The sequence below is a fragment of the Bos taurus genome, chromosome 26 (genome assembly GCF_002263795.3).
Source record: "Bos taurus isolate L1 Dominette 01449 registration number 42190680 breed Hereford chromosome 26, ARS-UCD2.0, whole genome shotgun sequence".
Classification (NCBI taxonomy): domain Eukaryota; kingdom Metazoa; phylum Chordata; class Mammalia; order Artiodactyla; family Bovidae; genus Bos; species Bos taurus.
Genome location: NC_037353.1, coordinates 9,387,141 through 9,401,094, shown reverse-complemented (window position 1 = coordinate 9,401,094; position 13,954 = coordinate 9,387,141). Strand labels below are relative to the sequence as shown.

The window sequence follows — 13,954 nt, the reverse complement described above, 5'->3', positions numbered from 1 at the left end:
AACATATTGCTAAATTTTTAAAATATTTAATATGAGACTCTTTTATAAAGGAGTAGGGTCAGTTTGCTTTTATTTTGATAGCTGACAGATTTATTTTTACCACTTAACTGTGTGCCTTTTATTTACCAATCTAGTGGACTTTTGTGCTTTTTCTTTTTATTCCCTTTCCCCTGTTGTAGTAGCCTTCCCCTTCTCCAAGGGATTGTCCTATCCCAGGGATCAAACCCAGGTCTCCTGCATCACGGCAGATTCTTTACTATCTGAGCCACCAGGGAAGACCCTTAGCATAGCTACTCATCTTAAAAGTCTAAGCTAATTATTTCTCCCCTCTTACCAAATAAGACAGGGATCTCAGAGCTCTTGAATACCAATCACTCCTCTCATCTCTTACATGTTTCTGATAAGAGTTTCTCTTATTTTTTACTTTCCATGTGAGTTGTTATTTTTATATTGGCATTGCTTGTTTAGAGATCTACTTTGCCACTTTTTTTGTTCACTATTACTTCTTGAACCTGCCTTTTCTGGATTTAATTTCCTTGTTTCTGAAGTAAAAATTCTTTCAGCAGAGATTGTGAGTATAGCAGCTTCTGTCTTTGTGTGAAATGTGTTCATTCTGTGTTTTTATTTTTAAATGATAACAGAATTATATTTCCTTTCAATATTTTAAAGTTAGAAATCCACTGTCTATCATTCTTTTTGTTGCTTTTGAGAAATCTGCTTATGGCCCAATATTTCTTTGTAATTTAATATATATTTTCTGTTACTTGCTATTCAAATTACAAGATTTCTATTATATATATATATGTATGTACACACACACTTGTTCAACTCTTTTCTTAACTTTGAGTCATTTCCATAGTTTTAGCATCTAGGTCTCTACCATATCTCATCAGTTCTAAAACACACTATTTTAGTTTTTTATATTTTAATATCTGAAATTGGGATAGCATGTTATAATTTAATTGGCAGAATTGTTTCCTCTTTTTCAAAAAATAATTTTATTTATTTTTGGCTGTGCTGGGTCTTCATGGCTGCATGGGCTTTTCTTTAATTGCAGCAAGGCAGAGGCTATTCTCTAATTGTGAGTGCAGGCTTCTCATTGTGGTGGCTTCAGTTGCTGTGAAACAGGGGCTCCAGGGCTCAGGGCTTCAGTAGGTGTGACGCCTGTCCTCAGTAGTCACAGCTCCCAGGCTCTAGAGCGCAGGTTCAACAGTTGGGGCACGTGGGCTTGGCTACTGCACGGCATGTGGATCGAACCCATGTCTCCTGTATTGACACGTGAATTCTTTCCTACTGAGCCACCAGGGAAGCCCTGAGTTTTTTCTTCTTTTAGTATTATAATTTACTTGGCAACATTTAAAAAATTTTTTGATGCATAAAATGATATCAGTCATTGAGTAAGTTATAAAAAGCATTTCTTTGCTTGGCTATATTTAGTCTCATAAGCATTGGGTTTGTATTCTATTAAAAGTGAACTGTAGAAGTTCTATTTTTCAGATTTAGCTGTTTTCACTATAGCTTGCTGTTCTGTTAGAATTTCAGTCCTTTTTATGTCTTCAGAATTTAACGCATACTATTATAATACAGTTTTTTGGATTGTTCTGTTTGAAATTCTACTTGTCCTTTATATTGTTAACTCTTTCACAGTAGTTTGTTTCCATGTGTCATTTCTCACTTTACGTTGCTTTTGACTTGGTTTTGTATGAGAATTCTGTGTTGCCTAAAATGATCCAGAGTTGTTCTGTGTCTTCCACTTAGAGCTTTTAAGATCTAATTTCTTAATATGGATGTTCTTAGACTGAAAGATGGTTCGAATTTAGACTTCAAACCTGAGAGAGAGCCCCTGTGATCTTGGTTTTTTAATTTTTCACGGGCTACATATTTCCCTCCAGAGCCCAGGCACAGAAGAACAAGCTTCCTTAACTCCCTGTAGTGATGAGCAGAATTTTTTTCATGTCTATACTTTCTGTAAGTGTACATCCTTTTGGGCACCTTTTTTTCTACTTCTTAAAATCTCAGATATTAACACTTCTTTTTTTATTTAATTAAAAGATTATTTTTTTAGAACAGTTTCAAGTTTAAAGTGGAGAAGGCAATGGCAACCCACTCCAGTACTCTTGCCTGGAAAAATCCCATGGATGGAGGAGCCTGGTGGGCTACAGTCCATGGGGTCGCTAAGAGTCGGACACGACTGAGCGACTTCATTTTCACTTTTCACTTTCATGCATTGGAGAAGGAAATGGCAACTCACTCCAGTGTTCTTGCCTGGAGAGTCCCAGGGATGGGGGAGCTTGGGGCGCTGCCATCTATGGGGTTGCACAGACTCAGACACGACTGAAACGACTTAGCAGCAGCAAATTTAAAATTGAGCAGACAGTTTCCCTATTATCAATATTTTGTGTTAGTGTGATGTATTTGTTATAATTAATGAAACATTATTATTAATAACTGAAGTCCAGGTTCATTATTCTGTGTTGTACAGTTCCATGGTCCGACAAAAATATAATATCATGTATCTTCCCAATATCGGACAGAATACTTTCACTCACCCTAAAAATCCCCAGTGCTCTACATGTTTATCCCTCTCAAACTCCTCTGTCCGAAACTCCTGGCTACATCTTTTCATATGCTTATTTGCCATCTGTGTGTCTTCTTTGGTAAGATCTTTATCCATATCTTTTGCTCATTTTTTAACTGGGTTATTTTCTTGTTGAATTTTAAAAGAGTCCTTTGTATATTTTGTATACAAGTCTTTTGTCAAATCTGTTTTATAAATATTTTTTTCGTGTTCTCAGGCTTGTCTCCTCTTAAACCATGTCCTCCCCAAAACAGGAAGTTCATTTTGAATAAAATCCAACTAACACTTTTTTCTTGGATGGACTGTGCTTATGGTGTTATATGTAAAAACTCGTTACCAAGCCCAGGGTTTGATTAATGATTTGAGATTATATAATAGAAATAGATGGGGAAACAGTGTCAGACTTTGTTTTGGGGGCCTCCAAAATGACTGCAGATGATGATTGTAGCCATGAAATTAAAAGATGTTTACTCCTTGGAAGGAAAGTTACGAACAACCTAGATAGTATATTGAAAAGCAGAGACATTACTTTGCCAACAAAGGTCCATCTAGTCAAGGCTATGGTTTTTCCAGTGGTCATGTATGGATGTGAGAGTTGGACTGTGAAGAAAGCTGAGCACCAAAGAATTGATGCTTTTGAACTGTGGTGTTGGAGAAGACTCTTGAGAGTCCCTTGGACTGCAAGGAGATCCAAACAGTCCATCCTAAAGGAGATTAGTTGTGGGTGTTCATTGGAATGACTGATGCTGAGGCTGAAACTCCAGTACTTTGGCCACCTCATGCGAAGAGTTGACTCATTTGAAAAGACCCTGATGCTGGGAGGGATTGGGAGCAGGAGGAGAAGGGGACGACAGAGGATGAGATGGCTAGATGACATCACGGACTCAGACATGAGTTTGGGTAAACTCCGGAAGTTGATGATGGACAAGGAGGCCTGACGTGCTGTGATTCATGGGGTTGCAAAGAGTCGGACACGACTGAGCGACTGAACTGAACTGAAAGAATAAATAATTTATTGTTAATTTCTAAGGTTAACGTTTTTTTTCTTCTAGACTCCTTTCTACGAAACCGTTCCAGTTCTGACCATGAAGCTACAGCCATGATGAAAGCTCAGTTTATGAGTCTCTGGGATGGATTGGATACTGATCATAGCTGCCAGGTATTAGAAATCTGCCTTATTTTGTGTTATTGTTGATGGTGGTAGAAAATGTGTCCAGTTGTTTGTTAAGCTTTTTTACAATTTTTTTTCATAAATTATACTTATCCATAAATGGTGAGAATCTGAAAGAGTATGATTTATTTATGTCTTCATCCATTTTGCTGCTGCTAAGTCGCTTCAGTCGTATCCGACTCTGTGCGACCCCATAGGCCACAGCCCACCAGGCTCCCCTGTCCCTGGGATTCTCCAGGCAAGAACACTGGAGTGGGTTGCCATTTCCTTCTCCAATGCATGAAAGTGAAAAGTGAAAGTGAAGTCGCTCAGTCGTGCCCAACTCTTAGCAACCCCATGGACTGCAGCCTACCAGGCTCCTCCGTCCATGTGATTTTCCAGGCAAGAGTACTGGAGTGGGGTGCTGTTGCCTTTTCCCTCATCCATTGAGGGCTTCATAATTAATAAAATGTTAAAAAAGATTTCCCAAACGCCCAAAACAAATACAACAGGAGAGAGAAAAACCAGGTATTATGTCACAGAAAAGGAAGTGACTAGCTCTGAGTATTCTGTACATTTCTTTTGACTCTTACCCTAAGTCCTTCTAGTCTTTACTCTCAGTTCTTCTGTCACTTAATTTTTTTGTATAATAGTGTAGTAACCCCAAACTCTGTTATCCCTCTCCCACACTTCTCCCTTTTGGTATCCTTAAGTTTGTTTTCTATGTTCTGTCAATCGGTTTCTGTTGCAGATTACACATAGAAGTGACATCATGTGATATTTGTCGTTCTGTCTGAAATACTTCATTTAGTATGATAATCTCTAGATCTGTATTGCTGCAGTTGTCATTATTTTATTCCTTTTTATGGCTGAGTAATAGTCCATTGTATGTATGTACCACATCTTCTTTATCCATTCCTCTGTTGTTGTTAAGTCGCTCAGCCATGTCCGACTCTTTGTGACCCCTTGGATTGTAGCACGCCAGGCTTCCCTGTCTATCACTATCTCCCGAAGTTTGCTCAAACTCATGTCCACTGAGTCAGTGATATTATCTAGCCATCTCTTCCTCTGCTGCCCCCTTCTCCAGTGCTTTCCAACGAATCAGCTCTTTGCATCAAGTGGCCAAAGTGTTGAAGCTTCAACTTCAGCATCAGTCCGCCCAATGAATATTCAGGGTTGATCTCTAGGAATGACTGGTTTGATCTGCTTGCAGTCCAAGGGACTCTCAGGAATCTTCTCCAGCACCATAATTCAAAAGCATCAGTTCTTTGGTGCCCAGCCTTCTTTGTAGTCCAACTCTCACATCCACACGTAACTACTGGAAAAACCATAGCTTTGACTGTCTGGACTTTTGTCGGCAAAGTGATGTCTCTGCTTTTTAATATGTTGTCTAGGTTTGTTATGGCTTTTCTTCCAAGGAGCAAGTGTCTTAATTTCATGGCTGCTATCACTGTCCATAGTGATTTTGGAGCCCAAGAAAAGAAAACTTGTCACTGGTTCCACTTTTTCCCCTTCTATTTGAAATGAAGTCATGCAACCAGGTGCCATGATCATAGTTTTTTGAATGATGAGGTTAAGCCAGCTCCTCTTTCACCCTCATGAAGAGACTCTAGTTCCTCTTTGCTTTTTGCCATTAGAGTGATATTATCTGCATATCTGAGGTTGTTGATGTTTCTCCTGGCAGTCTTGATTCCAGCTTGTGATTCATGCAGCCCGACATTTCACATTATGTACTCTGCATATAACTTAAATATCCATGGTGACAGTGTACAGCCTTGACATACTCCCTTTCCAAGTTTGAATCAGTCTGTTGTTCTCTCATTGGGCATTTAGGTTGCTTCCATGTCTTGGCTATTGTAAATAGTCCTTCTGTGATCATTGGGGTTAATGTATCTTGTGAAATTATGGTTTTCTCCAGATATATGCCCACTAGTGGGATTGCTGGATCATATGTTAGCTCTATTTTTAGTTTTTAAGGAACCTCTGTACTGCTCTCCTTAGTGGCTGCACCGAATTATATTCCCACCAACAGTGTAGGAGCATTCCCTTTTCTGTACACCCTCTCCAGCATTGATTGATTATAGATTTTTTGATGATGGCCATTCTGACCCATGTAAGTGATAGATACCTCATTGTAGTTTTGATTGCCATTTCTTAAATAATTAGCGATCTTGAGCATCTTTTTGTGTGCTTATTGGCCATCGGTATGTCTTCTTTAGAGAAATGTCTACTTAGGTCTTCTGCCCATTTTTTTTATCAGGTTGTTTATTATTTTGATATTAAACTACATAAGCTGTTTGTTTATTTTGGAAATTAATAATTGGGTCCCATGTGTTTATTTTTGTTTTTATTTTCATTAGTCTTGGAGGTGGATCCAAAAACTGCTGTAGTTTATGTCAGTGTTCTGCCTATGTTTTTCTCTAAGAGTTTTATGCATCTGGTTCTTTAATCCATTTTGAGTTTATTTTTGTGTATAGTGTTAGAGAATGTTCTCATTCCATTCTTCTACATGAAGCTGTCCAGTTTTCCCAGCACCACTTATTGAAGAGACTGTCTTTTCTCCATTGTGTATTCTTGCTTCCTTTGTTGTAGATTAATTGATCATAGGTGTGTGGATTTATTTCTGAGCTTTCTGTCCTGTTCCATTGATCTATAAATCTGTCTTTGTGCCAGTAACATACTGTTTTGATCACTGTAGCTGTTTATGTTCATATGTTTATATGTGTAAGTTTGTGTCTTACCAGGAACCAAGGCTTGACTCTGCTGAGTAGGTTTCCTTATTTTTCACCATGTTTCTCAGGTGATAGTACTTGATGAGTCCAGCTTTATGTAGAATGCTCTCATGAGGCCCTCTAGCCTGTCAGATGTCCAGCACACCCCACTGTCTAAGATCTGTTCACATCCATGTTATGCAGTCAACTTCTGCCCCTGCTTACCTCCATTATATGGAGAAGCTTTACTGATAAATAAACCTGTCAGTTTAATTCCTTTACTTTTTTGCAGACTTATTGTTTAATTTGAGGTTTTCTTTTTAATACCTTATTATTAATTTTTAAATATTTTGTAGCCAGAGTTTAAGGATATCCTTTGTCACATTACCACAGATCAAAAGTCCTGAGACATAATTCTCAGGAAGAAAATTAAGCCTCATATCCTCCTTCTACGTCACTTTTGTTAATCGCTCGGTCATGTCCAACTCTTTGTGACCCTATCAACTCCTATAGGGAGTAGCTATAGGCTACTCCTATAGTCCCCCAGGCTCCTCTTTCCATGAAATTCTGCAGGCAAGAATACTGGAGTGGGTTGCTAGTTTCTTCTCCAGGAGATCTGCCCAACCCAGGGTTTGAACCTGGGTCTCCTGCATTGTAGGCAGATTCTTTACCATCTGAGCCACCAGGAAAGTCCCTTTTATGAAAATATAATTTCATTTTGAAGAAATTGCCTTTAGTGTTGGATGATTAGACAAGAAAGCACAACAGAGATAAATGTAGGTGAATTAATAGAAATGATTTTTATTAATAATTGGTTCTGGTAAATCTATTCAATGAGATTGGTGTGCAGGTTTCCAAAAACTAATTATCTCCTAAGCAATAGTATTTATAGTATGCAGAGAATTGACTAGTTAGTGCCTGTAAGAGAAAATAATTTAATATTATATCTTATCAGAGTATAGTTTTAAAACCAAGGAAATAATAATATCTGAATGAAGTATACTTCAGAGCTGCTTCATCCAAAGCCCCATGGTGGGGTTCTTGCCACAGAGGAAACTGAAATAGTTGCATGACCCCATTAAGCCTGTCACTGCTACTGGAAATCCAAGTTGGCTGATGACATATTCATCTTGAAATACATGAGACACAAAAGCTAACATTGTTTTTAGGGGATTAATTGACATAGTTCAACTTTTGAGATGTATATTTAGATCTGATTGTTTTAAATGTAAAATAATTTAAAAAAATTTTTTAATATTTTGTTTTAAAGATTTTTTTAAAATCGTCAGTTCAGTCTTAACTAATACCTAAAATGTGCGTTAATTTTGCTACATAAATACAAAAAAATTACTGTTGCTTCCCATTTTTAATTTTAGCTTATCTGCACTAGAGTTAATATATATGTAAATGTTATCGGTTTTGCCACTTAAAATTTGCTTCTGTAAGTAATGTTGGTCACTCTTGCTTTGCTTATTCATCATGGATATCTGTTGTTACCTTACATGTATTCATTAGACCATGTTGTGCTAAACTGTCTGTATTCCTTGATCCTAATTTTTAGGGTTTACTCTTTCATAGTGGGCTTTTGTGTTAGGCTGTTTGTTTACCTAGAATATTTCTCAAATTTCAGCCCCCTTTTGAGTTTTTTCTCGGTACTTCCTCAACCACAATGGTTTTTGTGATTCTCAACCTAATAGAGTCATCTTCAACAAGCTTCCATGTCACTTAGAGTCTCTCTTTCAATATCTTATGAATACTCTATCTCAGAACGTACTTAATGTTGATATTTGCTCGTATAAAAAACGAACTCATTTGATCACTTCTAAAGATAAATTTTGTTTTACATTGGGTAGAAATTTTCCTTATTAGTTTTACAGAGTTGTAGAAAGTCAATAAAGAGAAACAGGTAAGAGCATTAATATTTTGACTTGAGGACCAGTTAAACCAACTATAAAATTGTATTATGTTTTGGAACTTTTTCTCAAATTTGTATTTATATTTTTTCCCTGTAGATGGCAGTCTCTCCTGGTTAATTGAAAGTAATTTGGCTGTTGAGTGACATTTAATGTAAAGAGTAGAAGTAGAATATAAAACTTAGTGGATTTTTCAACATGTTCTGGAGTTAGATTTCAGACTATTTCAAAAACCTAAGACATCTCAGGCTGAAATAAAAGTTTTCATTAGAATACCAATGAATTTCATTTTAGAGAGCAGATGTATATGTTTATTGTATTATACAGAAATATCAATAATAGTAATATTGAAGCCCTTCAGAAATTAAATTGTTTTGTGTATCTTTGTCTTTATTCTTGTTGATTTTTCATCTCTATATCCTTTATACATAAGTGGCATAGACTCAGAGGCTGGTAGGGCCGCCAGCAATTTTTTTTTCTTTTCTATTTTTTTAATATTCTACCCAGCATTTTGATGTCTGCTTTTATTTTGTTGCCCTTGTGTAAAGTTGGATTGCTTGAGGTTCTATTATTATTAAGAAGATTCTACCTGCAGTGCTGATAGTACCATGAAATGATGGTGTGAACTCTAGAGGAAAAAATACACAGTATGTATATTACTATTACCAGAATCCTCAGACTCTGGTAGGGAAACGATTCTCTCCTTAATATTATTAAAGGACTTGAATTATTCTGTCACATATACTGCCAAGCTGTTATAACATAAATAGCTTTCAGTTATTCAACATGTAGCGATCAAGTGACCATATTTTGCAAAATAGAGGAGGTTTTTTTAAATTTTTATAATTCCTTCATAACTGAATAGTATATTTTTTTAGTTACTAGAAGTCTGGTGAAATGCAACAGTCTTACCAGCTCTGCTATCATTTGATCTATTTAGGATTAACTTTGATTTGTATCTATAAATATTTGAGTAATACTGGATTAAAACAGATTTCTTATAGAAGATTTAGTATAAGCCCCACTTAATTTTCTATATCTTCTAAGCCCTAGTAGTAACAACTTAAAAGGAGTATTACTGGTATATTTAATAGCTTTGTTTTCTTTATATATTTAGGTCATCGTGATGGGAGCTACTAATCGTCCTCAGGATCTGGATTCAGCTATAATGAGGAGAATGCCCACGAGATTCCATATCAACCAGCCTGTAAGTGGGTTTGATTGATATTATGAACAGTTATATATTCATTTTTTGCAGATCTTTATCTGTGATTTCAGGAAGGGAATGATTAAAAAAATAAGACTTATTATTTATCACAGGCAGGGAAGGAATAGAGCAAGAACCCCATAATTACTGGTGTCCTTTCTACTCCTTTTCTTGCCTTTGTACTGTCTTTGAGATCAGTGTTGTTTACGTCTGTATACATTTGCGTCTCTTCAGTGTATAGAATTACCTCAAGTTTCCCTAGACATGTTAGTGATTTTCTTTAGAATGTAGCAAGAAAATGTAAATTATCGATTTGTTTTAGGATAGGATGAAATTAGGGGTTTTAGGGTTAAAGAACTGTTCTGTTCAGAAGGCTGGACAGGGAGAATATCTGCTATTTATTTGATTAATTATTAGTAGTTGTAATTGGTGCTTTCCTCTGACAGGATTAATGAGTAACCAGTAAGTACGATATTGCACTTTAATATAAGAATGAAAATCTGAGATTGGTGTTGATCCAGTTGTAACTTACAGCACTCTTTTTTGCTGGTTAAAAGTACCCTCAAGTAGAGGATGATAACTTGCTGATACTCTGTTACACAGAATCCCCAAATCTTGAATTTTGTCTGCTTTTAGATTAAAAAAGAAAAAACAAACAGGGTTAGTACTAGACTGTGCAGCGTGCAAACATCATGTTACACAGATCGCTGTTTAGAACTTCCACTGTCACTCCTTTCAAATTTAAAATCTCTGGCCGGAAACTTTTGCCCTATTTTATATTCTTTAACCTAACAGTTTGTCTCTGTAAACATGGTTATGTAAAATTGGTAGTTGTGATCTCTGTAAAATTACTCTGGTCGACTGTTTGCTACAGCTACAGCCTCTGATTCCTCTGGAGGGTATACATTTACTTAGGCAGTCTATTAGAGAATTTACCTGATAATTCAGTGGAGAGATTTTTTAATGTGATACGGGAGACTGGAAAATTTGATTAATATTTATTGAGCTTGTATGTCAGATACCCACTAGGTTCTGATGAATAGAACATGGCCCCTGCCCTAAAAGAACTCTGTATTGCAGGGGGAGCCAGACACAAAAATAAATAATGCAATATGTACTTTACAAAGATATGTGTAACCAACTGCAAGGACCTGAGGTGATGATGAAAACTAATAATTCTATCCGAGGAGTTAGTGCAACTTACAGAATCCAGCTGGGCTTGAAGGATGAAGGATGGTAGGAACTGACTCATTTGAAAAGATCCTGATGCTAGGAAAGATTGAAGGCGGGAGGAGAAGGGGACAACAGAGGATGACATGGCTGGATGGCATCACCGACTCGATGGACGTGAGTCTGAGTGAACTCCAGGAGTTGGTGATGGACAGGGAGGCCTGGTGTGCTGCGGTTCATGGGTTGCAAAGAGTCGAACACGACTGAGCGACTGAACTGAACTGAATTAAAGCAAGGAAATGCTTTTTTGCCACAGTGAACAAAGGCAAGGAGGTGTGGAAGCCCATATTTAATGCAGACTTTTGGGGATATTCAGTTACAAGGCGCCAAGGAAAATCAGTGGTTATGAGCGGAAAGGGTTGACTGCTGAAGGTTTAGATGACCTTTATATGCTTCATACAAGATATGTGATTTTATTACCAGAACATCAGAATATTTTTAGAAATAATTAGTTCACTTCAGTGGTTCTGAAAATAAAGATTACATTGATAGAATCTCTGCTTGTAGTCTAATAGCAAACAAAGGGTTTTGATGTACGGTAGTAGAATAGAACATAGGGTACAACAGCCTGTAAATTAGCCCTTGCTAAAGTTGTAAGTTTAATATATTTATTGTGTGAGTTCAGAATGGGTTGTGTAACACATTTTATCAAGTTTGCCATAAATTTGTATACTGTTAATGCAGAAACTACGATTTTTTAATCTCCCTTTCATTCTGTTTTTAGTGAACACACACACATTTTATAGGGTGATTTTTTTCTTATGCATAACTGTGATATCGAAGTATATGATAAACCTTACCTTAAAATTCCTTTCCAAGTTAAATGTTGATTAATAGCAAGTACTTATTGGTGATCACATAACATACCAAATTAACCTTTATACTTAACACAGTTGAGTTACAGAAATAGCAGTTTGGTTTGGTTTTGATTTTCACATCATTTAATTTGATACTCCTGGTAACTGGCTCTCCTTTTTTTTTTTTTTAGCAGTTGTGGGAATAGGCAGGAGGAGTTCACCCACAATAATTTTTAAAAGCATTTGTATTTACTATATGTGTAAGATATTCTTTTCGGAGAAGGCAATGGCACCCCACTCCAGTACTCTTGCCTGGAGAATCGCATGGATGGAGGAGCCTGGTGGGCTGCAGTCCATGGGGTCGCTAAGAGTCAGACACGACTGAGCGACTTCACTTTCACTTTTCATTTTCATGCACTGGAGAAGGAAATGGCAACCCACTCCAGTGTTCTTGCCTGGAGAATCCCAGGGATGGGGAGCCTGGTGGGCTGCCGTCTGTGAGGTTGCACAGAATCAGACACGACTGAAGCGACTTAGCAGCAGCAAGATATTCTTTGAAAAACTCCTGTTCCTAGTACAGTATTAGGCAGCATCACTGGAGGCAAAAGCATACAAGCATATAAAGAAATACACTATCAACACTAAATAAAATTCACTAACACAAATCAGTGGACATGAAAGTTACATGTTGAGTGGAAGAACCAAGTAGGTGTTCTTGCCATCTCATCCAGTTACTGGTAAAAATTTTATGGCAGTAATGAGTTTTCAGAAGTTTCTTAAATGTAGAAAAGGAGATTTGCAGAGCTATAGAGGAAAGACATTGGTCATTCATTTCAAGGCATGTGCTAGGCACTGGGGATTCAGAATAAGAAGTTACAGTTCAGTACAAGAACCATAAATGATTAGTCTAGAGTCTAGAATTAGACCTTGCTTTAGTCAAAAGTTTCCATGACCTGTCAGAGTTTCTGTCATTTCCTGTAGGTATTGGGTAGTTTACAAGGAAAGGAAGAAATAGTAGGAAAATTAGTTGATCCTTATTTTTTTAATGCTAATTGAGAATTATCCTGCTTTTAGGCTCTGAAACAAAGAGAAGCAATCCTGAAACTCATCTTGAAAAATGAAAATGTAAGTAGAAAATTACAGTTTTTCCCCATCCTATAAATAAAGAAAAAATTATGTTCATAAAATCATTTTAGAAATGAAAAAGGAACCTGAGAATAATATAGTTTTGAACTTGTAAATTACTGTAGAACTCTTGGCTGCTTGTATAACTCAATCACCATGGCATATTTGAACTAATTAAAGATAATTAAAGGTTTTTTAAATAACCTTGTGTTTTCATATCTGTAGATTAAAATCCTCTGATATTTTTCAGACCAGTTTCAAGTTTTATACATTTGTTTTTGCAGAGAAGTATGGGGAGGTTTTGTTTTTCATTTAATTGGAATACTTTTTGAAGTTGAAAATTAGAATTAAAAATATATGATAATCATAATCTTTAATAATTTAAGGTTTTTAAAAATAGTGCAGTCACATGTTTCAAAAGTTAAAGTACATATATTAAATGATATACAGGGAAAAGTCTCATTTCTCTCTTATGTTTCTTATGTATCCTTTCAGATGGCATTATGCCTATACAAGCAAATTAGAATATACTATTACTCCTCTCGCCTTTTCTACATAAGCCACATTAATAAAGCTTATCCAGTGTTCTGTGTGTTGCTTTTTTTCACTTAATCTTTGAGATTCCATAGTAGCATATGGTTTCCTCATTCTGTTCTCTTTTTTTCCTTTGCACTGCATAGGGTCCATTGCATGGGTATACTATAGTTTCTTTAATCAGTGCCGCACTGAAGGACGTTTGGGTTGATTCTGGTCTTTCACTCTTAAAAAAACGGTGCATCGAACAACCTTGTACATGTGTCATTTGGCACTTGTGCCAGAAACATTAGTGGGGTGAATTTCCTAGAAAAAAAGTTACTAGATCAAAGCGTGTCGGAGAAGGCACTGGCACCCCAGTCCAGTACTCTTGCCTGGAGAATCCCATGGATGGAGAAGCCTGGTGGGCTACAGTCCATGGGGTCGCTAAGAGTCTGACACAACGGAGCGACTTCACTTTCACTTTTCACTTTGATCCATTGGAGAAGGAAATGGCAACCCACTCCAGTGTTCTCACCTGGAGAATCCCAGGGACAGTGGAGCCTGGTGGGCTGCTGGCTATGGAGTCGGGTCATACAGAGTCAGACATGACTGAAGTGACTTAGCAGCAGCAGCAGCAGCAGATCAAAGAGTATGATATTTATAATTTTGGTGTGGCTGTGCTAAGTCAATTCAGTCATGTCCAGCTCTTTTCGACCCTATGGACTAT

The 13,954-nt window shown here is 36.9% G+C and overlaps 1 protein-coding gene across 3 annotated transcripts in view; it reads left to right on the top strand.

Moving 5' to 3' along the window:
* Nucleotides 1-13,954, top strand: part of ATAD1 (ATPase family AAA domain containing 1) — a 64,343-nt gene that overhangs the window by 42,522 nt on the left and 7,867 nt on the right. For all 3 annotated transcript variants that reach the window (NM_001205581.1, XM_024985533.2, XM_024985534.1), the window contains 3 exons: nucleotides 3,631-3,737; nucleotides 9,470-9,559; nucleotides 12,661-12,711. In NM_001205581.1, the coding sequence (NP_001192510.1) occupies nucleotides 3,631-3,737; nucleotides 9,470-9,559; nucleotides 12,661-12,711 (248 nt within the window). The remainder of the gene's footprint in view (nucleotides 1-3,630; nucleotides 3,738-9,469; nucleotides 9,560-12,660; nucleotides 12,712-13,954) is intronic.